Source organism: Rhipicephalus microplus, chromosome X (genome assembly GCF_043290135.1).
Source record: "Rhipicephalus microplus isolate Deutch F79 chromosome X, USDA_Rmic, whole genome shotgun sequence".
NCBI lineage: Eukaryota > Metazoa > Arthropoda > Arachnida > Ixodida > Ixodidae > Rhipicephalus > Rhipicephalus microplus.
The window spans coordinates 18,936,645-18,963,305 of NC_134710.1; the positions used below are offsets into that span (position 1 = coordinate 18,936,645).

Below are 26,661 nucleotides of genomic sequence, written 5' to 3' on the forward strand. Positions count from 1 at the left end.
AACAAGACTCCCATACAGGGGCCGAAACGTCTTGGTTTTATTTGCTTTTATCGTGGTCAGTATCTTGTTTTGATTGCTTTCACGTTTGGTCCTGACCAGACGGGTTTCTGTACAAGTAGCAATTTAATGAACAGTCTTGCTCATCAAAATGCAGTAGGCATCACTGAAGTAGGCTGCAGGGAGTGGGTGGCCCCAGCAGTATGAAAATAGATTAAAGGTGCAGTGGTTGTTAAGTAGGTGACCATTGCATGTGACCTTGGTTTATTCCGAACAAGGCCACCTTTCGAAATGTTGCACAGCAAAAATCGAGAAAAGAAGGAAAACAAAAAGAATTCAGGTTGGATAATGTGAACGGGATACGTTTTCTCTGCTTTGGCACATGAGAGAAAGAAAGCTGCTGGCAGACACTAGCCATGGCAGAATGAGAGAGCTTTCATTGAAAGTTGCACTTGCATCCAAGCAGTGTGTTAATGGGACGGTTGAAAATCTCTCCCAACCCCTCTAGTGATGAACCTACTATCATTATTGTGATAAAAATCACCCCGAAGGACTTCTTATGTGTGAGTAAATAAGTGAGGCCGGGTAAAGAGCTCTAAAAAACCCCCGATTATAAATGTAATCCTCAGACAATGTGTTGTAGTGTTAAGAATGTGTTTTGTTGTAATAAAGGTACAAGTGAAATTGCTAGTTTGCGTCTGTACACTGTTGCCCTTATGAAAGGGAACACACGAACGCATGGCCTGCACTGTGCAGCAGCTGCCTACAGCACCATCCACCGACAGCAATAGAAAACACGTTCGCTCTTAGCGTCATCTGTTGCAAAAAAAAAAAAAAAAAGAAAGAGTCATGGCCATTAGAAGCGTTGCTAGATTGCACTCCCTCTTTGCTTGCACAAAGGGTGATGATGCCTGCCGTGCGTAGTCTACTGCCAACGTATCAAACGTTGTGCGTGACCACGGTGCAAGCTGCTGTAATAGCCTGATGTCGCTCGCCGTGCGAGCGGTGATGGAACGTAATCTAGCAGCACTTGTCTACTGGCCGCGGCTCGTCTTCTTTTTTGGCAATAGATGACGCCAAAAGTGAACGTGTTTTCTTCACCTGTCGGTTGATGGTGCTGTAAGCAGCCGCCGCAGAACGCAGGCCACGTGTTCGCGTGTTCTCTTTCATAAAGAACGACAGTGTACATACATATAACAAGGAATCTGGTCTAGGCAGTCTACGTATTGTCATCTTTGTAACTTTTCGTATCCTACTCCGGCCCTCCTATACTGTGTGTTCTGCACATAATTATGAAGCCAAAAGTGAAACATCATGTGGCAGCTTTTAGCTGTGGTCATTTGGAGCGCAGCTATATGACAACTATTATTATGCTTTAGAAATCACATCATTATCCTTGTTTTTTGGCTTTCTGCTGTAATTTTTTGCAACTATAACTGTAGCAGGCATGGCATCATCCAATGCATGTTACTATTCTAGAGTATGCTTAATGCTCAGGCAATGTAATGCATGGTGACTAATTGCCCTAAAACCTTGTGTACTTGTCTGATTTTGGAAAATGCTTTTTTATCGATACTTGTACTTGCATGTCTTGACGCATCTTGATTGAAACAAAACGTTTTTTTTTTTTTTTTGGTGTAGGAGTACAGTATGGGTTTCTCTATTATCCAGGAAGTGGAGGAGCTTCAGAAGAAGCCAAAGATCTAGTCACACCCAACATCTGTGGACTCAGCGCACCCATCATGCATCATATTTCTGTTGCCTGTAACTTATTGCGGACTGATTTTCGCTGCGATACATACGCCGCAGTTTTCATTGAAAGGTTTTTTTTTAAACAAGATCAGTGCTGATGTTCATTGGGAGTGGTCCACTGTATAAGGTACCACTTCTGACAGCGCATGTAGTCCTTGTTTTCTTTCTTTTTATTCCTACTTTCATAATTCATTTTCCTCCCATTTTATTTAAAAGTCGTTCATGAGTCTTTAATGTTGTGAGACACTCATAGGTGCGCATTGTATTTGTGATACTGTTGACAAGGCTTGAGCAGAATCTTGACCATGTATCTGAGACTGTGCATCGTAGTTCTGTGTAAGTGCTAGAAATAAGCACGAGCTTAGTCCTATGGGTCCCTTGAACCTGCTGCAGTGTTCATGTGCGCCCACTGTTGCAGGCACAGCGTTACTGCAAAACAAGTGCCGCACCTGCTGCATGGCCAATCTTGTTTCTGCTAAAATTGTTCCTGTTACTTCTAGCTCGCAATGATTCCTGTTTGGATATCTGAAATTCAGTTCCATATAGTAGATGTTGTGACTCTGTGGTCCCCTCATTGTGGTTTCTGTAACTTGTGTATTGTGTTAGTTTCCATAGAAACATCTAACTAAGCTTTAAGTGTGCATACACTGTGATTTTTGTGCAACATAGAAATGAATTATGGCATATTAGTCATACTGACAGTTTTGCTGCATTTCTGTGATTTGCATATGTTGTAGAGTGAGTGTGCGTGTGTGTGCGTATTCAAGAATCTCACTTAATTTAAGCTACTGGGGTCAGGGGTACAGTGTGGTGAAAGTAATTGTTTTTTGTTTCTGTTTTCCCTCTATATCAAAATTTGAACTGGTGTGAATAGGGCATGAACCTATTCCTGTTGCATTTTATTGACCATGGCTATCATATTACTGTACATATTTTGTTTGCATTGGACCAAAACAGTCGACATGCTTGTTTTGCATTTTCTTCTGGTGGACTCTTCTCAACGACACTTGAAGAATGTATGTTGACTAAATATAACAGTTGTTCGTTGTCAATCGGTTTAAGTATGCATGGTCTGCACCCCATGTTCGCTCTTAGCAGTGTTTTCATTGTTCATAGCACAGTGTTGTGAGCCATAACTGTCTTGCTAAGAGTCATTCGGTTAGAAACTACTGTAAAGCAGGTGTATAGGGAAAAGATTGTGTTGTGCTTAAAGGGACATTAAAAGCAACAATTAAGAAGACAACGTCGCCCGGCATAATATTGTCGTTGTAGGCGTCATACATTGAGCTTTTACCCTCACATAAATTTTTATTTGGCTTTAGTGTCCCTTTAAAGTGCAGCTGGTAATTTAATGTTCCTACTATATTGGCTTGATGGGTACACTGTATAAACAGCTTATAAAACATCATGACTCATTTGTATGAGTGGTTTTCTTGAATTAGATTCTGTCGGCTTTAGCTGACAGTGTCCCTTTAAAGTGTAGCTGGTAATTTAATGTTCCTACTATATTGGCTTGATGGGTACACTGAATAAACAGCTTCTAAAACATCATGACTCATTTGTACGAGTGGTTTTCTTGAATTAGATTCTGTCGGCCTTAGCTGACAGAACCTACAGAGGGAGGTGTAAGTGAAACTCATCATGATAGTACATATATAATTTTTCCCAAGAGTACATTTGGTAGCATATGAATACCATTCTTATCCTTTGTCTAAAAGTTGTAGACAAGTTTTAATACCTTATAAAATGCCAGGGCTGCTGTACAACTGATGCATGTTTCCATCTAATCTAGTAAGCATGCTGTGATAATGTCTCATCGATGTGGTCATTGTAACTTAAAACATTGAGGGGGAGGAGAACAAGGTGTGTCTTTTCTTGTATTCATTGCTTTTGCTTGCTTGTGTTCCTTGCCAAATTGAAGCATTTTCATAGGAATCCTTGTGGTTACTGGCACAGCCAAGTGGCATGGCTTAGGGGGCTTGGACACCCAAAGGATAATGTTGCTGGTGGTCGAGGCAAGACATGCGTCATTAGCTACCATTTATATACCGTTGAGGTGCCTATCCCTGAGAATTTCTTTACAGTATTTCCAGGTGTTAGGAAAACGTGCTTGAAAGTTGCATTGATTGCATTCCTATGGCCTATAAAGGCACCACAACTAAGCTCTTGAGAAGTACTTGAGGCAAGAGAACAGTTTAGGCTGTCTTACAAGGTACATTGACTTCATGTCCATTTGATTTGGTAATTTAGCTACTGAAAATTGTTTCATTGAAGAATGAACATTCACCATGTAATGATATGCTCGTCTCGCACGTGTCTTTGCATACTTTCAGCACAATTCGCACCAATAATGGGAAGTGTTTTGGGACTACTGTTGTACAGAACGACGTTCCTGGATCTTGTTCCTTTTGGAATGAACAGAGGAACACCACCATTCCATTCAGGATTGGTGGAACTATAATGGTAACTTGTTATGTTTACGAAATAATGGTAGAGGGAACGGTGTTCCTTCTGTAAACATTTCACGGCATTCAAAAGACAAACGCACACAGTACATCGTGCAGAACAGGGTGGATGGGCGTAAGGCTCAAAAATCTACCGCTTGCCTGTAGGTGATAATGCATCCTGGTTTTCACGTCACAGAGCCCTCCAAAGGTGCTGGGCAGCAAAAGACACAGAGACTGACCACGTGCGGCAGGAACAGATCTTTTTCAACATGTTCACATGAACTGGCGCACACTCTCTTCGTCCCCCTTTTCGATTTCTGTTCCGTTCTTGGTACACATACAAATGCCAATTTGTCCGGCATGAGATGCAGTAACTCTGATGGCCAAGGGAACAAGTAAAGCGAGAGTGAATGAATGAGATATAAACGAAATTCTCAATGAGGCAAGATTCGAAACTGCTTATCAGTGATTTGGAGGCGAGCGTCATAACCACTTGGCTATCCAGATCTTTTTTTTTTCCTCTCTTCCATGGGATTTGTTCATAGGCATGATGCCTTGAAGCAATTCAATACAGGCAAAGAAATATAACGTGTTTATTTCGCTTGTATCGTGACCCAACAGTGAACACATAGTGCTAAAGAATTCCCATTCATCTCTAGAGTGAATAGAACAAGTGATGGTCTTTTCCAAATATACACAGAACAGCGTTAAAGAGAAACCCACCACCAGTGCAATATAAACCATTCTGGCTGACTTTCCGTTTGCTTGTATACATCTCTTAGCTTAGTGACCGTTCTTATGGCCTTGGATGTAAAAACAGTGCAAAAAATAATTAGCCCAACTTTCCTTTCGGGTGAATTCTGATAAACTAGGATATTGAGGGAATTATTGGCGATGCCTTTCTCCGTTACATGCGTACACGCTAGCAAGGTGTAGCATTGTATAGTATGGTTTGTCAATCAGCTGGGGAAGGAAAGTGAGTATGAGGAGAATTAAAAAAAAAAGGAGAGAACGAGTAAATAGGGCATATCATAGAAATCAAATAGCACCGTCGAAAATTGAAAAGGTTTAAAAACATTAAAAATTAAGTTTCGCCTACCAACACCATGTGGTTGCATGGTGAACGTTCTGCTGTGGTGCGCTCTCTTGGGATCAACGGGCATTTTTGCAAACCAGGCCAAAGCACGGTAGGTATGTAGGAACCAGTTGTGCATTATTAGAGTGCTTTGCCAATGCATTTCTGGCACTTGCGGCTATGATGAATTATAATACTGCATGCACAATTTTTGTGCACCCTTTTGGGCATGTCATCTCCAAACAATCTATCCCCCATGTCTTCCTTCCTTCACTGCTGTGGTTCTGGCACTTGCTGGTCAAGAATGTCAAGTTTGTTATTAGCTCTTCAAACACGTGTAAAACTACTGAACATCACTACTGAACTATGAACGTGCCCCCACTTCTGGTGCTGAGACATGCCCCTTAATAGCAGGGTTGCAGAAAATAGTTCCTTCTCCTTCCTACAATCACTTTCTCTCTCTCTACTGACTGCTTTTCAGGTGTTGGCACCTCACCCAAGACAATAGACCATTTGAAAAAAATCTGCAAGGCGGCTTTTCTGCAAGGTTATTTTTCACAAAAATAAACATGTGCACAGACAGGTTTCCTCGCTCACTTTGCTTGTACAGCGCCTAATTCCCTGAGATGATGGCACGCGAATTCGACAAAACGACAAATTGTCCCCTACAATTAGTGTGGGTTTGTCCCGCCACGTACGAAGCCTAGGAAAGCATGGTGGACGAGGCACCTGCCTTTCGTAAAGAAGTGGGCGGGGGTGGGGTGAATGTAAAAAACAATAATTAGTGAGAAAAGCAGTTTGTACACGAGAAGTGGGGCAGTTTGGGCTAGTTGGTATGAGAACAGAACGACGACAAAGAGACAAGAAGTGTTAGCGCCCGTCTCCTTCTTGTCTCTTTGTCGTCCTGTTCTCGCGCTGTAACTATCGTCTTGTATACGAGCTTTTGGTGGGAAAACAACATTGCATGAAAGCCGCCTAGCAGATTTTCGCACATGGTGATGTAATCGGCAGTAAAAGTTTCTTTTGCATATCTATTTTCTAGTTAAACAATTATGTACTGTCTTGTACACGAGCTTTTGGTTGGCAAACAACATTGCAGGAAAGCCGCCTAGCAGATTTTTGCACGTGGTGATGTAATCGGCAGTAAAAGTTTCTTTTGCATATCTATTTTCTAGTTAAACAATTATGTACTGTTGATTGAAATGCAAATAGTAGGGCGTTTTCGAACAGTGTACCGCAATCCTTTGCGTTGCGGTCGTGAACTCATATGGCGCTGCGCATTTGGTGTTCTGCCGTAAGAGACATGGTTAGTTGCGTGAGGGAAAAAAAAAAAAGACGAAGAAGGTCGGAAATGCGAATCGAACCGCAACCTGCGCAGCGCTAGTTAAATAACGAGTAGAACAGGGGTTTCCAATCATGTAATCGCTGGACGCTACTCGAATCACGTCCGAAAATTTCACTGACATCGTGGCGCTGCAGTGCTGCCCGCGCGCTGCGTCCGAGCGCGAGAGCGATGACGACAGCACAGACGGCACGTACCAACCGTAGGGGCAGCACTGTCGCTTCTCAACCGCGCTGCGAGTAGGCTGACGTTCGAGTCTCCGAGTGGGCTGACGTGTTGTTTGAGTTTTCTGGCTCCGAGGCGCCCTAGCCGCGCTGCGACTGGAGAAAATGGAGGCGTCTTTCAACATGAATGCGTTCGTCAACTCTTTCAGCAACCGTCTGTAAGTATTCAAGCTCTGATTTTTCTGTGTGAGGGACACGCGTTCGATCTTCTTCTTCGAACATCGCTGACTCATCAGGCGTAGGCTGTGAATTCGATACTACATATATTCCATAGCAGCTTGTTTATCGACGTCATTTCTCTGCTGGACCTTTGCCCGCTCCTTGTGTAAACGTTTGTCATATATAGGTTGTGCGCAATTTGTGCTCGATACGTGACAGTAGGTCGTCTTGAGATTAGAGCGGCCATTTTCACCCCTGATAAACGTTGGGTTGCACTTTGTCAGCAGTACGTAGGACCCGTTCATCTAGCCGTTGCGGCCCTACGCTTCGTACTTTTAGTTGTCTTCAGTTCAGGCCTTAAGCACCTGAGACCATTAGGTGCGTCGTTCGCGAGCGACTTTGCACTTACGTCTTCTAAGGCATGTTCAGCGTTCTCTCCCGATAAATGGCATTTTGATCGCCCTAGAACAGCAAAGACGAAACTACGTTCAAGCCTAGTAGGCAAGCGACTAGATTCACGAGTTGTTGTCACAAAAACATTGAATTTCCTCTAATGGCGGCGGAAAATACGAGCCGCAAGGTTGCTGCCTGCAAGGACCCGGGACTTTCCGGGAAATGTACTTACGGTTGAAGGAAAGACTTGTTCTCGAATTTTTCGCGATGGCAGCCTTGGCTTCATCGCCCAAGTGGATTGCAGCATGCCTTATCGGTGATAATTCGGTCGTTCGACGGTGTTTCTGGGCCACCAATATCTTGTCTGGAATCGTTACACGCGCGTGTGCTAGTATTCCTACTTGATTATCATGGTAAGACGGTGTCCATTTCTAGTGCTCTTCTGCAGGCGCCCTAAAGCCGGAACTTTAAATCATTTTAAGGGTTTGCTGCCAGCTACGAAATACTGTCACGGCCTTTTTTTTTTCTCATTTAATTCGGACGAGGTCGCGCTACAGGAACAAGCAAGATGTGCTGACGTAGATGGCCTTTTCATTCCGATGCAATATCTGTTTACGTCAGGGAGTCCAGGTAGAAGTGCGGCAGCTTGGGCTAGTTGGTATGACATGACGATAGTTAGAGCGCGTGAACAGAACGACGACGAAGAGACCAGAAGGACACGAGCGCTCGTGTCCTTCTTGTCTCTTTGTCGTCGTTCTGTTCTCGCGCTATAACTATCGTCATGTCTACATAGCTTGCGGGCATTCAATTTTTGTTGTTTTTTAAGTCTTTTTTTAAATTCAGTGCTGCTTTTTATTGGTGCTCTAGCTATTCAGAAGTAATTTTAAACATTACATGTCAGACTGCTTCATTCTCAACCGGCTGTTATTACTAGACATAGGACGCACATAATTTCAAATCTTATGTTACTCTATGTGCTTTAGGTTTAGTTCACTCTCTTGCTGTACGTCTACTGCTTTACTGGTGTAGAAAAAAAAATGGGAATTTGGCTTAAATTTGCCATTGTTTGCTCTATTGTTGAAAATAGCAGACATTGCTTATTTCTTTTGTATAGTGTTGTATATTTCTAATAAATACTTGCGAAGTTATGTGATGCTTCTGCAAGCCTTACTCTAGATTTCACTGAGCGAAGAAATTCTACACCATGAACAAAACGAGGACATTCACGCGTGAAAACGGGATGAGCGCAGACTTTCAACGAAATATTTGGTCACAAATGTTGCACATACATGTGTGTACTCATCATGAGAAGTCTGACAAAGCCTATCAAATCGGCTGCTTTTGTCAGGAGTGATAAGAATGGCCCACTGGCATACCTCCTACTTTTTAAGATTTATGAAATATGCCACAGTGATTTTGTTCTCAAGCTTACCATGTGCTTATTTAAAAACTGTGGTGTTGCTGTTGGCAATGAAGAGAAAGGTTGCTAACAATTTGTGTGGCATGCCATTCAGTACACAATCATTATCTCTCCTGACTAAAGAAGTTGATTCCTTGATAGGCTTTGCCTGATCTTTCAAGGATGTGTGCACAGATATATATGCCACTATTCTTTTGAAGGCTGACATCCTGTTTTCATTTCTTCTCTTGTTTTGTTCACACTGCGGGATGTCTTTGCTATGAGTTCACGTCTTATGTCACTGAGTAAACTTGGATGAATATATGAAGAAATCTCGTGCAATATAAATGGCTTGAACTGACATCACCATTGTTGCCGTTAGGGCTAACTACCATAAGTCGCCCCCCCCCCCCCCCCTGCAGTGAAGGATATCACAGTTTTGAGGAAGGCTCTTGCTCGATTGCAGGTCAAAATTCAAGATAGCAGCAAAACATCTGCTTAGAATAAAGAATGCCCATGCATGCTTTTAATGAAATCCTTTATTAACTTATTCGTTATTTGCCCTTGTGCGAATAAAAATAAAACTGATGATGGCGGGAGGGGCTGAGTGGGGGCGATGCATGTTTCAAATCTCCCGAAAAAGGGAGGGGGTCGCGTGCTCGGGAGTTTACGTTACTTGCACAGTGAAAGGTTTGAGTAGGTCATCGATCTGCTCTGCTTCTTCAGACATCTATATTGGTGTAACACATAAGGCTGAATTAGTGATTCAGCAATATGGCAGTTATGACATCATGTGCAGGTACCAGTGTTTATTATTGTCCATTTTATTCGGTACGTCACTTCAATGCTTATTTGTCCTACCAACGGTGAACCTTGGTGTCGTGCTGCTGTATTCTAAGAGAACTAGTAAAGCACAGCTGCTTCTCTAGTGCCAATGACACTGACCTTGAATCTTCTAATATATTTCAACATACCAACCAAAAAGTGCAGTGTCTTGATCATTGGAGCATTTCTACAATCGCGGCTGTGCTTTAGTGAACTACCGGCCTCAAATGAAACCTGAACAGTGGCAAGCCTTCGCGATGGTATAGTGCACGCCGTCCATTTATCACCATGGACAGGCACGCATATATTTGCAGAGCTGCCGAACAGGATGTGTGCTCCTATTGATTGTGATAACTGGAGGGCGTGCACTATACTATCATGAAGGCTTGCCTCTGTCTGGGTTTCATTTGACGCGGATAGTACATTTATGGCGTGTTCTATTTGCTGGGTTCAGTCCTCTCTGCTGCAACAGGTGTGAGGGCACTCAGAGCGCCCGATGTGCATGAACTTAATGTTCTCAAGTTTGCAGCATTTCCATTATCATGTAGCCTTTATGTTATAGTTCACTAATAAATGCGGTTGTCGTCGTTGCTACTTTCGGGTAGACTGAAGGACAGGAAGAAGACACTTAGGCTATCAGGTGTAGCCTGGATTGGAGTAAGACTTCAGTTTTCATTTAGTGGGTTACTGCATTTACAAACGCGAGTATTTTTGGGCAGTTGCAGCAGAGTACAATAATTTCATGCCCATCAAGTTTGTTCGTGTTATTTGTGAAATTAACTATCACATGTCTTATATCTTCTCCAGAATGTTGTTCATGAAGTTTTTTTTTTTCTGTATCTACTGAGCTCGTGAGCAGGGGAAGAAAGGCTGAATATTCGCCTCGATCCAAGCTATGCCTCCGATTTTGGTAGCTGCTTTGCATCATTCTCAATGAACACTTCAATTAATATAAGTAGCTCTGTAGCGAGTTGAAGTGTCACGCGTTGATGGTCCTCCTGATGAGCACTTGTCAGTGGTCAGTGTCACTATACGGACTCTACAGCAGTAGCATCTATCTTTCAAGATGACCTGGAGGAAGAGTACACACAAGTGATTGAGTATAATGACCGTATAGTGCACTTCTGACACAGCTGGAGCAGTGAATAAACAAGTCATAGCAAGCATCTCCAGCTCAACGGTGACTGCTTTGCATCATTCTCAATGAACACTTCAATTAATATAAGTAGCTCTGTAGCGAGTTGAAGTGTCACGCGTTGATGGTCCTCCTGATGAGCACTTGTCAGTGGTCAGTGTCACTATACGGACTCTACAGCAGTAGCATCTATCTTTCAAGATGACCTGGAGGAAGAGTACACACGAGTGATTGAGTATAATGACCGTATAGTGCACTTCTGACACAGCTGGAGCAGTGAATAAACAAGTCATAGCAAGCATCTCCAGCTCAACGGTGACTTAACCGAAACGACGTCACGCCCCGCCGTGGTGGTCTAGTGGCTAAGGTACTCTGCTGCTGACCCGCACGTCGCGGGATCGAACCCGCTGCGGCGGCTGCATTTCCGATGGAGGCGGAAATGTTGTAGGCCCGTGTGCTCAGATATATATGGGTGCACGCTAAAGAACCCCCAGGTGGTTGAAATTTCCGGAGCCCTCCACTACGGCGTCTCTCATAATCATATTGTGGTTTTGGGACGTTAAACCCCATAAATCGATCAATCAAATCAAACGTCACAAAAAAATGAATGTCAAACTGCCAAGGCTTGAGCTGAAATTCAGCAGGCGACGACATGAGTGGAAGCTTTTCTGGGAGTTGTTCGAACTGGTAGTGGACAGCAATGATCAACTTTCCACTCTTCATAAGTTCCATTACCTGAGGGCATCTCACACTGGTGAAGCTGCTGCTGTACTTACCGGTCTACCTCCAATGTCCCGGTGCTACAACGATGCGAGGCAGCTTCTGAAGAAACACTTTGTAAACGAAGAGCTCCTAATTCAGGAGCACATAAAAAAGCTCATCGACGTCGCACCGGTGCGCACTTTAACGATGTGCGTAGGCTTCGACATCTGTAAGACACTGTCAGCGCACACCAGGTGACTCGAGGCGCTCGGCCGGAACCACGACGGTTTTAGCTCCATGCTGCTCCCCATCGTGCAGCGAGCGATGTCGAAAGAGATTCTGCTCGACTCAGCCGTAAGTCCGTAGTGGGAACTGGCGGGCCCCATCGACAATTAGCAGGCCACCCCCGATGGTTCATCGCTAACGATGGAGGAGGGAGACAGAAATACTGTAAACACCTTCTAGAGGCTCTTATCCTTCCTCCGAGTTGGGATCGAAAGCCGTAAAAATCTGGTTGCACTACAGAGCATGAACGGTTGGCAGACTCTGAGGTACAGTGGCAGAGAAGCCCCCTCACTGCACGAAAAGAAAGCATGCTCCATCTGCTGCAATGCTGGAATAAAGCGCCACCCAGGAAGGGTGCTTCTTTTGTAACGCTACAAGCCACAACGCGTAAGACTGTGCGAAAAATAAAATGATAGCAGAATAGAGCACACCTTTACAATCTAATGAGAGGGGCTTCAGGTGCACGAAGAGAGGCCATCAGGCTAGAAAATGCCGATCTAACATACGATGTGCGAAGTGCGAGAAAAGGCATGCCAGCATGATGTGTGACCCAACGTATACAAAAACAGGCGTGTGACAGCCGAACGACCCCATCGCAAACACGCACGTGGCTCTAGAGGCTACCGCCACAGGCAGTGAAACTACCACGAAGAAGACAGTTCTGCTGCAAACTGTGAAAGCTTGGTGTTGCGGTGAGGCCTCCGGGGCTCAGGTGTGAATAGTGTTCGATGGTAAGCGTTGACTGCCAACGCTTGTACATCATGTCGGCTATGTCAAAAAGATTAGGATGTAAACTCGCCTGCAGCGAAAGACTGACAGTGGGGTTCTTTGGAGGTCACCAAAATGAAAGATTGTTCAACAAAGTGTCCGTCAAACTAAGAACGAAAGATCAAGGAGAATTCGAAATGTGTGTTTTTCGAGACAGATATTATTTGTGACCAAATTCTCCCCTCACCACTAAACGTGGACCGACCACCTCACTGCACTTGGCTACGAAGTTGCCGACTTCTACAATGTCGGAGACACTAGCTCTGTCGAACTGCTAATCGGTTTGGATCACTTTTGGCGGCTCACAACTGGCCGCACCACTAGGCTTGAAGGAAAGCCGAGAGCTGTTGAAACAGTGGTTTGTTGGACCTTTCATGGGCCTGTGGAGGGGAGTAACGAATAGTCTCAGTGCAGTGACGCTACGAACGTCATTTATAAAAAGGAATGCGGCTGACATGCTTACCAAATTCTGGACACTGGAATCTATTGGAGTAAATGACTTCAAGAAAACGAAAGCACCAAGTTCTACAATCAAGCGAGTAGATGGCCGTTAGGAGGCGGCCCTTCTGGGGAAGTCCATAACCTCGTATCACCACAATAGGGAGGTGGCCATGAAGCGTCTGCATCACTTGACAAGTTAAAGATTACGATTCGGTGATCAGACACTACGATCGACTGGGGATAGCGGAACTCATCGAAGACAGCATCGGTGAAGATAATACTGTTTACTATATGCCACACCAGGCTGTAATACGCGACTCCCACAAGCTTGGAGTGGTTTTTGGACGCCTCTTCGCTTGGGAACTCAGCAAAGTCGCTGAACGATAACTTGGAGAGCGGACCAAACGTGACCACTTATTTAATCTGTTTACTCTTGAACTTTCGTTGTCACCTCGTGGCGCTAGTTATTGACATCGAACAAGCCTAAAAGAAACAATGCCTTAAACCGGCGAACCACTTCCGTCGATAGCAACTTGGCGCATGACTCGGGTTCCCTTTGGAACAACTGCTAGCCCATTTCTGCTCTCCGCAACACTCCCACGCCACTTGAGGAAATGTGAACAATACCCTCAAACCGCAAGTCGGCTCAAGAGCAGTGTTTATGTGGGTGACTCGCTGACAGGAGCTGAAAGCAAAGAGGCAGCATTGAGGCTCTACAACGAAGCAACCGAGATATTTGAAGGTGCAAAATTGAAAATGCACAAGTGGTCATCTAACAGCGAAATGCTCTGCCAACAATTCAAGAGGGACTCCCGTGGTGCCATACATTTTTGCTATTTATTGGTAGTGTTGTAGGTTTTGGGACTATCGTGGGATCCATGTGCTGATAGGTTGACGGTCTCTGCGTGAACGGATTGCATTCAAGAGGTCGAACACCCCACAAAAAGGTCCATCTTCAAACAACGGCGCGGTTATATGACCCACTGGGGTGGCTGTCTTTCTTTATTGTACGTGTTAAGATTCTCTTTCAACAGTTGTGGTGCAGAACTATGACTAGGACGGCGCTCTAACCGACATCGCGATAGCCCGGAGAAAGTGGTTAGACGGACTTCAACATCTGCAGGATGTTCAAGTACCCTGATATTATGGGTCACAAACAAACAGAGGAGTGACGACCTGCCTTCACATATTCGCTGGCGCAAGTTCATTAGCATACGGAGTGGTCGCCTACCTCACTGTGGAGGTTGACAATGGAACAAATTTGACGATTCTTACGAATAAATCAAGGGTTGCACCGGTCAAGGAAATTTGCAGCTCGATTGTGTTGCTACATTTTGGATACCCTTGAAGAGCAGCCCCCGAACGTCTGCCTGTGGATGGATTCAACAATCTCGTTCTATTGGATCCTTGGAAATGCCGACCGTTGGCAGCAGTTCGTGCCCAATCGCGTCACTGAAATTCAGCATCTCACAGAGGTTATCGTGGAGACATTGCCCAGGAAAAAAAAATCCAGCTCGATTCTTCTCACACGAGGAGTAGCCGCCGCGCAGCTGGCCACAAACGAGCTCTGGTAAAATTGACCGCCATGGATTTGCCAAGCAGAGGTGTATTGGCCTCGAGTGGTTACAAAGGCAACATTCAAAGAAGCCGGGCTAGAGCAACGAAGGGAAACAAGTGGTGTGCCGGCTACAGCATCGCCATCCACAAATTCATTCATTATAGAACTAAAAAATTACAGTAAACTATCAAGGGTAATCAGTCACAGCATAGATTTTTTTGGTTCATCGCAAAAACAAACCGCCAGTCAAGAATTGGGATCCCTCACATCGGACGAGCTGAATAAAGCAGAACAGTATTGAATACGCCGTGAACATAGAGAAGTATTTCCAAGAGAAATTGCGTGAGTCGCCAATGGAACGTGAATTCCACCGGACTTACTTTTGAGAACTGTTTCACTGATGATGGACAATGATGGAACTTGAAGAGTTGACTGAAGGCTGCAGCGTAGTCAACTTCACTACAACGAGAAGCATCCCGCTGTATTACATAAGAAGAGCAACCTCGCCGAACTTCTCGTCGTATAGTGTCACTAACAGGTATTGCACGGAGGTGTATGGGACACATTGACGCAGCTGAGGGAGCGATTCTGGTGATCGGGGTGAGACAGATAATGAAGAGAGCCTTGAAGGCGTGTATAACGGGTAAGCGCTTTCATTCAAGGCCGGCAAGCCAAGGGACTGCTCCTCTTCCAACCGATTGCATCACCCAGGCTTCTCTTTTTGAAGTGACCGGTGTCGACTTTGCTGGCTCTCTTTTCGTCAAGGGGGCAACGATGACAAAGTCATGCACTCTTCACATGCAGTGTCACCCGGGCAATACACCTCGAGTTGGTGAGTTGACACTTGAATTCCGCTGATTCACATCTCGATGAAGGCTACTGAGCACTATTTATAGTGACAACACGCTCACATTCAAGAAGACGAGCAGAGATCTAGCTGCACTCTGGACAGTTATCACAGACGAAGAGATGAAAAACTTCGTCGCCAACTCAGGCATACAATGGAAATTCATTGTGGAGCACGCACCGTGGTGGGGTGGATTTTATGAGCGCTTGGTTGGGCTAACTAAACAGGTTTTGAGAAAAACGTTAGGAACAAGCAGCCTCACATTTGAAGAGCTCAGCACTAAGCTAAGTGAAGTAAAGGCCATGTTGAATTCGCGCCCCCTAACACATGTTTATACGGAGCTTAACGAGCCCGAACCACTTAGCCCGGCCTTATTTTTCACAGGAAGACGACTGTCGCTGCTTAACTTACGACAGGAGATTGCAGTTCTTTCCTCTTCCCACCATAAGCAGATATTGTCCCATCGAAGTAAACTACTCAACCAGTTCTGGAAAATATGGGCAAGTGAATACCTAAACGAACTCCAGAACTATCAGCTGAGTGGGAAGACTCCAACGCAGCTGAAGACCGGTGACTTGGTTTTGTTGAGTGAACCAATGCTACCAAGACAGATGTGGAAGATAGGAGGTATCGAATCCACATTTCCTGGCCGCGACGGCGAGATTAGGTCATGTCGAGTGCTAATGCCCGGAGGACCAATGCTTTAACGACCCATTCAGCTATTGAACCTAGTAGAACTTCATAGCAAAGGCAAATGACGGCATCATTACGGGGGGGGGGGGGGGGGATGTGTTGCGAACGAAATTCTCGGAAGTAGGGGAAAGTTAGTATATGGTCCCCATGCCCAAGAAAATGGCCCGTTTTACAGTCTCTAGGGCGAGCTCGAGACGCGCTGCGCTGGTTGTAACCTGACACATGGGGCAGCTGCGGGTGAAGAGAAAGGAGAGAATTTGACAACGCTCCACCACCGGAGGAGAGGGAGAGCGGAGAAGACCACTCGGGGACGGAGTCAGTCGCGAATTGCCCTCAGTGTCGAGAACTCTTTTACTCATTGTATATCTGTGTCGCCATTTTGTTTGTTCATAATTAAATAGTTATTTGTTACCGGAATAATGTATTGGTATTTATTTCAACGAATGTGAACGACACTGCACAAATAATGTACGCTATGATTTAAAAGGTATAAATATAACTTGCCTGGCAGTTTTGTTTGGACAACCAAATTTCCTTGCAACTGTTTAAGTAGCTTATGGAAGGCTTACTAGTTACTGTATAATCGGAGAATGGTCATGTATAAAGTGCCATGAAGCATTTTTAATTGGAATATCTCAATCTACGGAGACTGTGAAGTCATTTCTAGCTTTAATGCGTTGCAGTCTGTGGCAACAGCGTAGGGCAATGCCCTTTTGTGATTTAAGTTTCACCGCTTAATCACGATGGAGGTCAGGGTGTCTACCAACCTAGGAAACCTGGAAAAGTTGGGCAATTTGGACCCTTCTGTTAAAGTCTAGGAATTTCTGAAAAACCTGGCCAGGTCATGGAAACTGTTGGCAGTCTGTGGTACCGTCACAAAAATAAGCATTAATCAAAGCTTAAGGAGTCTCTCTTTTGGCTGACTACAGTGCACTGGCGGATGCAGAAGGGAGGCGGTAGAAGCGATTGTGCCCCCCCCCCCCCAAAGCCTGTCAGCACCCCCTCTCTCTCTCTTCAGTGCTTGCCATTCATCTATACAGTATTTATGCCATTACAGGGTATTTGTGCTAGTAAAAACAAAAAAGTAATTACCACGCGTCCTATCTAGTGTTACTTCAATCAACCCCCCCCCCCCCCCCCCCTCCCTTACAATGAGTGGCTGAATCCGCCCCTGCTACAGTGAACAGCTTGTAGAGCCATGAAAAGGATACACCAACCAAAGAACACAGTGTACTGACGTTTCAGCAACTGATGTGGGAGCGTTTTTTTACAAAAGCCATAAGCGAGAGAGCGTATTTAAAGGCACACTAAAGGGCAAAACAATTTCTCGCATATTGGTAAAGTACAATTTCACAATCCTGATGAGACCACTCTTACTACGACACGAGGTTTGGTAAGCAAGAAACCACTCGAAAAGAAAATGCAGGTGAAGATGCCACTTTCAGATTCCCACACCAAACGCTGTGACGTCATAAACTTGTATGGTATCTACTGGGTCCTATGTAGCTTCTAATTGGTAAAGATGGAGTTCATTGTCATCTGTAGGTGCCATAGATCTAGCATGTAAAGTTTCAGAAAATTTTCTCGAGCCAATGTTGTGAAAATACAAAAAATGCATTTTGAAAATTCTGATGCCACGTTTGGAGATTTCAGCACAAAATTTAAAAATGAAACTTCAACCTTCATTTTTTCTGATAGTACAACGTAAGGCATTATATTTTAGTTCTGTTTGCCAATCTTAAGCAAGTCATTGTTTATCCTTAGTGTCCGTTAAGTACGTGACATAAGCACAGAGAGTACATTGTCACAAGCGCCCCAACACTCCTGTTTAGTGTGCGCAGTTGTTTGTTTGTGCAGGGATTCCACATGCAGGCATAATACTTGCTTCTTTTTTTGGGGGCCAGAACATGTGCGCTTGACCATTCTATTTGATGGCCTGTAGATTTCACATGTTCAGTGAGGGCACTCAAGGCCACACGTCATTTCGTGCCATCATGTTTGTGATGTTTAACTGTTTTCTTGGAATAACCGGTTTCACCCTTGTACTAACTGTTTTGTTGAAATAACCGGTTTCACCATTGTACTGGTTGTCACAATCTTATCAGCCCATGGCGTAAATTAGACTGGACAAATTTCTGCTCGGCAACTTGTCCTTCGTGTTGAAGCGTTTCTTAGCTTCCATATTGGTACATGAACTATTTTGATGTATGTTGCTTCTACATATTATGCAGCATATCTGACTTTCGAACCACAACGTTAATCGTGGAAGTAAATTTGTGTATGTTTGTTTTTGCCACGATTTCAGCTTGGCTTGAAGGCCTTCTGGTTAGACTAGAATTGCCATCAGCAGAGGCTTGCTAAGTTATGTCGTGTCTTTTATTGTTATTAATGTTACTATCATTATTGCTGATGCAATGCAAATGTCCTCAGCTACGCACTTATTTCCCCCTCAGTGTATTCCCCCCTCTTTTTGCAAAGGCAGTCTGGTCATTTATCTGAGGAGTACCTATGCACTGCTAAATTTGTGCTTCTTGATATGTTATTCTTAAGTTTGATGCTGCTAACTTAATTATAAGCACCTTTTAATTGTGTTCCAAATCTTTGCCATATGCAGGGAGAAACCAGTACGTGACCATCTCAAGAACGTCTACAGCTGTCTGGCTATATCTACCCTGGCAGCTGCAGCTGGTGGATATGTCCACCTGTTCACGGAAATCCTACAGGTAAAGAATATAACACCTTCTGATCCTCTGGAAGCAACAGCTGTTATGCTTTGTTCTCAAATGTTAGAAATAAATATAGGTGCTAAACTTCCAACTGTTAATTCCATGCCCTTCACACTAGTCTGGGTGTGAAGGGCATCTAATAAACAGTTTGAAGTATAGCTCCTATGTTCCTCTTTACGTGTGTGCTGGGTTTCTTTCGTTTATGTGCCCTGCTAATCTAATACAAGCTAAATTAATGGATGACCAACTCGCCTGAGCTATAACACTTCTGAACTTCCTAAAGTAACTTAGAGTGAAGATAAAGATGAGAGACGAATGAGCGCAACTATTCTGAAATCCATTTATAGTGTGGTTCAAAACTATTATAGATAATAAATTAGTTCAAATTACCATCTTTGTGAAGTTCCTCTTGAATATACCTCATTTTTTAGGACTTCTTCTACAAAATCATCGTAAGTATTGCCACAATATTATACTACTTGCTACATTTGTCTGCTCTAGAAGTTCTAACAGGGATAGTTAACAGAATTGTGATACTAGACTGCAGTCTATGGGTTTCTAATTTTGCTTTTTGGGACAATTTTGTCGAGAATATCAAGATATAATTCAATTTTTCAGCAGTTGCTCGAACATGGTCTCTTTTGTAAAAAATGGGAGAAAAAAAGATAATCGTGAAAAGTTGTCTCACAAAAACATTTTCCAGTATTCATGTACTTAAACCTGTAAATTGCAGTTGTTCTTGAACTAAAGCTTTTTCTTAAGACATCTGACACCAAATTTTGAAACTCTAGATGCTTGTGTTTATTGATAGTTTTACATGTGGGGCTACTTCTGACCGATTATTGGTGACGAGCGTTGCCTATAAGATATTTTAATTTGGTTTTCAAGTATTCTGAGTATTCAGGTCCAATGCACATCTTCTGAGGTTTGACGGAGACAGGGGACCCTCTCGTGACGTTTCAGAGGTCAAGGAAGTAGACCTTTTCACTGAAGGCTCCCATAGATGCCGCCATAAACTCCTCTCAGCTGTTATTAACATGCTTGATTGACCCCCAAAAATGCTCTGCAGAGGCTGTGACGTCTGCAACAGCCCAGAAAGGAGATTGTCCTCTCTGTAAAAAGGTTTATTGTCGGCGTCTGAGAACACTGGTATCCTGCAAGGACTATTGTTCGTCATCCCTCTCGTTCTGTTGTTTGGCTGCTCTCAGGCTGGTTTAGGCTGCTTTCGCCTGGAATGCTTTTTTTTTTTTTTTTTGAGGCACCCACATTATTTAATTATTCACTGCAATTGGGTTTCCCTATTTGCAAAGCACGCTCAGTGCCACACAAGCTTGAGCGCACGTAGCCTCAGGCGCTGCCCCGCTGTGGGACGCTAGTTTCTTGTGCTATTTAGGCGGCAGTTTTGAACTGACGTAAAATCTTCCTGAAATAATGGGGCTAGCATTAAATATACAATGCATTAAAGCACTTATGAATTAATTTTGGCAATACCAAATGCAAAGCTACAAGTTACACTAAAGAAAATCGCAAACAAAACTTTTGCTGTCAGGTGTCCTTTAATTATGAAATAGTTGATGACAATATAACAGGAATCTAGAAGTGTACACTACAGAGTATGCCTAAACATGTCGTCATTAAGGGCATTTCACATAACTCGTATAAAGAAATTGGTTAACTGCTACTGTATAAAACACATAGTTTGGTGTCATGCGGTGCTCGTATGGTATTGCGCTTAAAGGTAAATAAAATAAGGCATGATATTCGCCTTAGGGCCAAGTGTATTAGTTGCATTGTAGAGGGCATTCCAGATCAACCGATCCAATTTTTGATGCTATGGTGCATGCTGCATTAAGATTTTTTTTTTTTTTGATAAAGAAAGCCCTCAAAATGTGAAATTAAACCACAGGACTGTATGCACTACCTTAATGCACTACCTTACTGTAGCACTTTATTTCTGTTATTAGCACCAAACATGGTGCTGCTGAAGTTGTGCATTTTTAGATTGCCAAAAGCAGTGGCACAGCACTTCAATATTCCATCACAAGTTTGAGAAATGCAAATTTAATTTACTGCAAACTTTATATTCTTTCAGAAAGTATAGTCATATCTTATTTATGAGTTCACATCAGCCAATACCTATATTTGTTTCAAAAGATTCATTAAGCACACAATTATGACCAATTGGAATATGTGGTCAGACCCTAGTGGGAATAGACACAGTGAGTTGTAGTGACAATCTACAATTTTTTTTAGGATTTGAATAGGATTTCAGTGATTTCACTCCTGTGTCAACTGCGCCAAAGTGTGCCAAATCATACTTACTGCACCATCCTGATATCAATGAAAATTGCTCCAAACTGTGCCAAAGTTGGATTTGGGAGCCTCTATCACTAGCAATAGCCACACCGGTGCTTAAAAATGTGTGCAGCTTGTGCTCGGGGCCATCAAAGTCACAACCTAGACTTATTCCGCGGAACAAACAGTGGTCACAAGTGCCTTCCAGGTTTATAATTCAGAATGCTCTGCTTTCCGCTGACACATTTTCTGTTGTAAAGGTAGGCTAAAGCTTCAAAATGTGTGCAGCTTGTTCTCGGGGCCACCAAAGTCACAACCTAGACTTATTCCGTGGAACACAGTGGTCGCAAGTGCCTTCCAGGTATATAATTCGCAATGCTCTGCTTTCCGCCGACACATTTTCTGTTGTAAAGGTAGGCTAAAGCTTCAAAATGTGTGCAGCTTGTTCTCGGGGCCACCAAAGTCACAACCTAGACTTATTCCGCGTAACAAACAGTGGTCGCAAGTGCCTTCCAGGTATATACTTCGCAATGCTCTGCTTTCCGCCGACACATTTTTTGTTGTAAAGGTCGGCTCAACAGCAAAACACCTTCTCTGCAGCTAAGAGCTCGTGACGCGTGTTCCAATCGGTAGCGTGTAACTGTGGCGGTGTTTCATCGGCACACGTCGTCTGTTCCAGGAAAGCTGATGATTGCTTTAGTTACGTGAAGTGTAGCTTTTTAAACGAGCTATTTTCAATAACTGCATGTGTGCCGTCAGAATATCTATTTCTGGACATCGAGATCTCATTTTCCGTGCTTCGTGTCCACAGAACATGTGAATGATAGCAACGCGGCGGCACTTTTCTTCAAATGTACTTTTTCGATGGATCTTCATCCCAAAGAGCTTTTGGGTGTGGGTGTGGTTGGGGGGTGCGAACCCAGCACCTAACATTCAAATATAGGGTGGTGGTACTGCGTCGAATCCTCACCTGCCTGCTTTCGCCCCCCACCCGCCCTGTAGGGAACCCTGCACGTGCCTATGCTCAACAGCATGACAGTATTATCTTTGCATCATCGAGTGAAATAGGGAGTGCTCTTAAGATTGTTGGCTCCATAAGATTAGCAATGAATAAATATTTCTAGCCCAGCACAAGAGCCCCAGAATAATTATCCATGTCCTTGAATATAACTGCAACTTGCTTCTCCAGTGTACTCTGGTATGTGAAGTTAGTTGCTTTGGAGGGCTCCCAGATTTAAAATTGAGTGCTCCAAAATAGCAAATCTTGCTGCTCCAAAGTGCTCCAAATTGACAACTTTGTTGCTCCAAGGTGACAATATTGCGGCTCCAAGGTGCTCCAAAATGAAAATTGCTCATTAGAAGACCTTGGTAGCATCACTAGCATTTGCATTCTTAAATTGAGCTTGAAAGTCCCAAAAATTAATGTTGTTCTGCCAGGTATACTAGCCTTGTTACTGCATAAGGAGTCATTTCTATTGGTGTACATACTTAGCTGATGTTTAGGTGCACCATAATTTGGGCTAAAATTATTAGTCTGTATATTATTAGGCATCTCTGCTTTATTTCCTGCTTATTGGAAGCTAAATTGATTCGACACTGAATAGTAGTGCTGCTTTTGCAATATCTAGTACAGTGGTTCTCGAATGGGGGTCCGCCATTTCTATGATCTGCGAAACCCTCACCCACTTAAAAAAAAGAAGTTGCGCCTAAACAAAGTTTAAGTGCGACTGTGCCATGTATTGATGGACTGTTCAAAATGAAGTGATGTGGAAAGTTTGATGTTTTCGGTAGCAATAAAAGGCACATGTTTCACACTCCAGTTGTGTTAATTTACCTACGTACCCCTCCCCACTACTACAAGGATTTCCCCATCACTTCCACCAGTCCACAAGGGGTCCCCGACACATCCGTGGCTAAGAACCACTGATCTAGTGGAACTGAAGATTCATGTTAAGCTGCGGCGCATGCACAGTGTACTGCTGAGCAACAGCATAAGAACCACTGATCTAGTGGAACTGAAGATTCATCTTAAGCTGCGGCGCATGCACAGTGTACTGCTGAGCAACAGCATGTGTTCATACACATGCTGTTGCACAGTCTTCATTGGTAGAGTGCCTCACTTGTTGGTTGGAGTATAAACTATATTGCACTCATCCACTGTTGTTTCAGCATATATTTGAGTGGTTTCATTGGCAGTGCAGATAGAAAAGTTCTGATAAAATAAATTCTACAATTAAGACATTTTGACATGTGAAATTTTCGTAGCACTCGTAAAAACAGAAAAAAGACCCTGAAGATTTATCTATTTAACCCTTTTCTGTAACAAAATTTTAAAATGAATCTTGCTTACCATAAAATTGATGTTTTTAGTTGCTGTCCACTCTATAGGGTTATTCCTGAGGAGAAAACAGTGGCGTTATTTCCTGCAACCTTAGAACTAGCATGGCCCGATGCATGCCCTCCTTGTAAAGAAGACTGGTTACTCACCTAGGGCTAGGAGATGTAACATCACACTGACATTTTGCAATTTGAATTAGGCTCAAAACTAGTGGCAGTATTAGTTCAACAGACTAGTTTTAGTTTGTCTTTAATGATTTATTATTTTGAATTGATATATTTCATTGTGATTGCTGTTTATGTTTACAGGGAAACTTTCTGATGACCTTGCTGTCTCTGGGCCTCCTGGTGGCCCTCTTTGCAGTACCAGAGAATGGAAAAAACCAGCACATCCGTTTGGCCATCCTTGTTGGATTTGCCTTCACCACAGGTATGGAGGACTCTATGCTATATAGAGAACTCCATGCAACCCACCCTCCAAGTTGCAGTGGGTTGCATAGAGCCCTCCTTTGGGTTATACGCAAATTTTAATGTGCAAGTTGGTTTCACAGCATACCTTCACGGTAATGCAAATAAGGCAGCGTCAATACGCATATATTTTAATCTTTTTTCTTCTATAGTTGGTAGTGCCGGACATAACAGGTGGATTATACGCAAGAAACTACGATATTCAGGCTATCCTCAATGTGTGCCGAGCATGCACCACCACTAACGAGCGTGCCAAAGCTTCGCTGAAGGCCTACTACAAGCTAAGCTTTGAAGCTGCGTAATACCATAGATAGCCATAAGCAATTGACAGGAAAGCTACAACTCTACGTGTCATCTTATGGCTTTATTGCCTTTAATCATACGCTGTGTCAGCTGTGTACCTTCGAAGCATATTAGTTCTCAATGATCGCGGTGGTAGCGATGGCGGTTTCCTGCACAGCAGTTGTGGCAAAATGCAGTTTTGTTTTCAGTCTGTGCACACTGGCCGTGCACGTGCATTCAGAACTGATTTGTTCCTATCTGTCATTGCGTCTACCATGCAAGCAGCACTGCCTCGAGTCTGTGCATGTTGGATGCGCGCGTGCTTTCGTTCACATCGACACGGCCTCGTTCGTGTTTTCCCTGGCCATGCATGTGCCTTCATAGTGCCTTAGTTCTCCTTAACTATCACAGGGCAAGTGATGACTAGTGGTAGTTTTGTTTTGAGTGTCAAGTCAAAAACGTGGCGCGAGTTCTTGAACAATTTTACCGCTGCCTTCGCGCGCATCAAACCCACCGGCAGCATCATAGTGAAAGGGCAGGCTGTTGCAGAGCATCTCAATGGCAAAAAAGTTACGCAATGGCAAAAAAAAAATGTGTGTGGTGGTAGAAAAGAGTTTGCAAGGAAGACACAAAAAATGTCTTGATCCTCATTTTAAGTCCACCTACCAGGTACCACGCCTACCTAACCCATTTAGCATTAACTATGTGTTGATACACAGTGCTCTAAAGGCATAATTTTCTATGAATCATTAATTTACTTGTGTGCCCTTTCGTGATTTCGTGCAAAAGGGGCACAAGCATATTACGGTAGCATAAGATAAACCATAAGAGAATGCTGACAAAAAACTAAAAAAGACAGTGAGACCATACAGTGATAGAACAGCCGCATCAGTTATGCTCCTAGTGCTTCTTTGTTCCACATTACTCCAGAATAGCATTACAGTAAAGCAATTGTGTCAAGGCTTTTTCAAAGAAATCTGAAAGCTGCCTCCCTAGTAAAACTGAAATAAAAACACAAACTGTGCTATTATTTAGGTGAAACCAAGTTATCCTCAGCAGCTGTGCAAGCAATTTTAGCAGATTCCAATTGCGTTCTGCGTTAGTAAGGCTTACCACAGCCACTGAGGTTGGGCATTTGTTACCAAAGAACCTATCTTGAAACGTTGAGGTGGCGGTCCTGCGCTGGGGGCAACCGCTCCGCATTTTACCCATTGTTTGCGGATGCACTGTGCTTGCTGCACTCGACAAAGAAATTTGAATTGGGCTAATTCAAAAAGCCTATGATCCTCGCTAGTGTTAATGCCTGGTCCGAAGTGTTGCCTTATAGCAATGAGAGTAGTATGAGCGACTGAAAGCATTTTCGCTGTTAGAGCCTCCATTTTACTGCGAGTACGGCGAAACTATTCAACATAACAAAACCGAATTTGCTGTGCCTTTAGACGAAGTGCTATTCAGGGTTTCTATTAAGAGATATTGGACATAATCTAACTAGTAATTTATTCATGCTCCAATTAACATGGGTAAAATAATGAGTTTTTGTGGGAATATATTTTTTTCAAAGCAGAACAATAATATTTAGTGTCTATGTAGACTACAAAACACTTACTTTCCAATGCGAAGTTGCTTTGTGCTTTCACGAAAACTTGATAAATATTATTGTGTCAAGGCAGCAGTTTATGGCTGTACTTGGTCACGCATTACCGTTGAAGCAACAAAACTATACAAGCTGATACTCTTAACTTGTATATATTGAAGCAGCAAGCCCCTTTTTATGAAGAGAAAGTTCTGTTATCTTTATTAGGGCACCTACAAGACAGCTGTGAATTTAGGTAATTTTTCTGCTGGCCAGTTCTGTTGAAACTTTTTTTTTTTAGATTTTTATTACTGAGTATTGCGCATGAGAAGATGCATGTTGTGTCTTGTATCTACTTGTGCTTACTAACTTGACCACTGAGTGCTTCAAACAAAATATTTTCAGTAAATCATAAATATCACAGGCATTTTTTGGTGGCAACTCCATCTATGAAATGAGAAATCAAGAGGTTTTTATGAGAGTTCAAACGTTCGCCAAATGTGGCGCAATTAAACATAATAAAACGGGGAGAACAGGCATGGCTTATATCCCCAGGCTTCATAGTTTGCCTCACTGGGTAAGTCTAGTCAACGCGCGTAGCGAACGCCAACCGTAAAAGGAGGATGCCTTCTTATGAACGCTTTTCAGTCGCGCCACGTGAGCAGGTGGAGCAATGTCATTAAAGGGCGAATGGTTTCGGTACGCCGGAAGATTGAGCATTCATCAAAACGTCTGCAGAACTAGCGTTCCCCTGCTCGTCTTTAGTAGTGTGCATCTCTTCGTGGTTGAGCTGCTCCTGTTTTGCGCGTTCGAGTGTTTTCGTGCCTGTGAAGTTCAAAATTGTGAGAGCAAGGACGCTGACATGCCGTGCGAATTATATGTATGCAGTTCCGCTTCAAAGGGGAACCGATGTTTTTGTTTTATTGCCTTGCATATGA

At 43.4% G+C, this 26,661-nt stretch overlaps 2 protein-coding genes across 10 annotated transcripts in view; both read left to right on the plus strand.

The window, feature by feature from the left end:
• Positions 1-3,303, plus strand: part of LOC119175683 (guanylate kinase) — a 175,274-nt gene extending 171,971 nt beyond the window's left edge. For 7 of the 8 annotated variants that reach the window (XM_075881897.1, XM_075881896.1, XM_075881894.1 and 4 more), the window contains one exon: positions 1,639-3,303. In XM_075881897.1, the coding sequence (XP_075738012.1) occupies positions 1,639-1,704 (66 nt within the window). In that variant the 3' untranslated portion in view covers positions 1,705-3,303. The remainder of the gene's footprint in view (positions 1-1,638) is intronic. The other variant, XM_075881893.1, reaches the window with a different exon arrangement.
• Positions 3,304-6,793: 3,490 nt separating this feature from the next.
• BI-1 (Bax Inhibitor-1) overlaps positions 6,794-26,661 on the plus strand; it is a 47,022-nt gene continuing 27,154 nt past the window's right edge. The window contains exons 1-3 of one of the 2 annotated variants that reach the window (XM_037426624.2): positions 6,794-6,995; positions 18,657-18,765; positions 23,710-23,830. In XM_037426624.2, coding sequence (XP_037282521.2) covers positions 6,943-6,995; positions 18,657-18,765; positions 23,710-23,830 — 283 coding nt within the window. In that variant the 5' untranslated portion in view covers positions 6,794-6,942. The remainder of the gene's footprint in view (positions 6,996-18,656; positions 18,766-23,709; positions 23,831-26,661) is intronic. The other variant, XM_037426625.2, reaches the window with a different exon arrangement.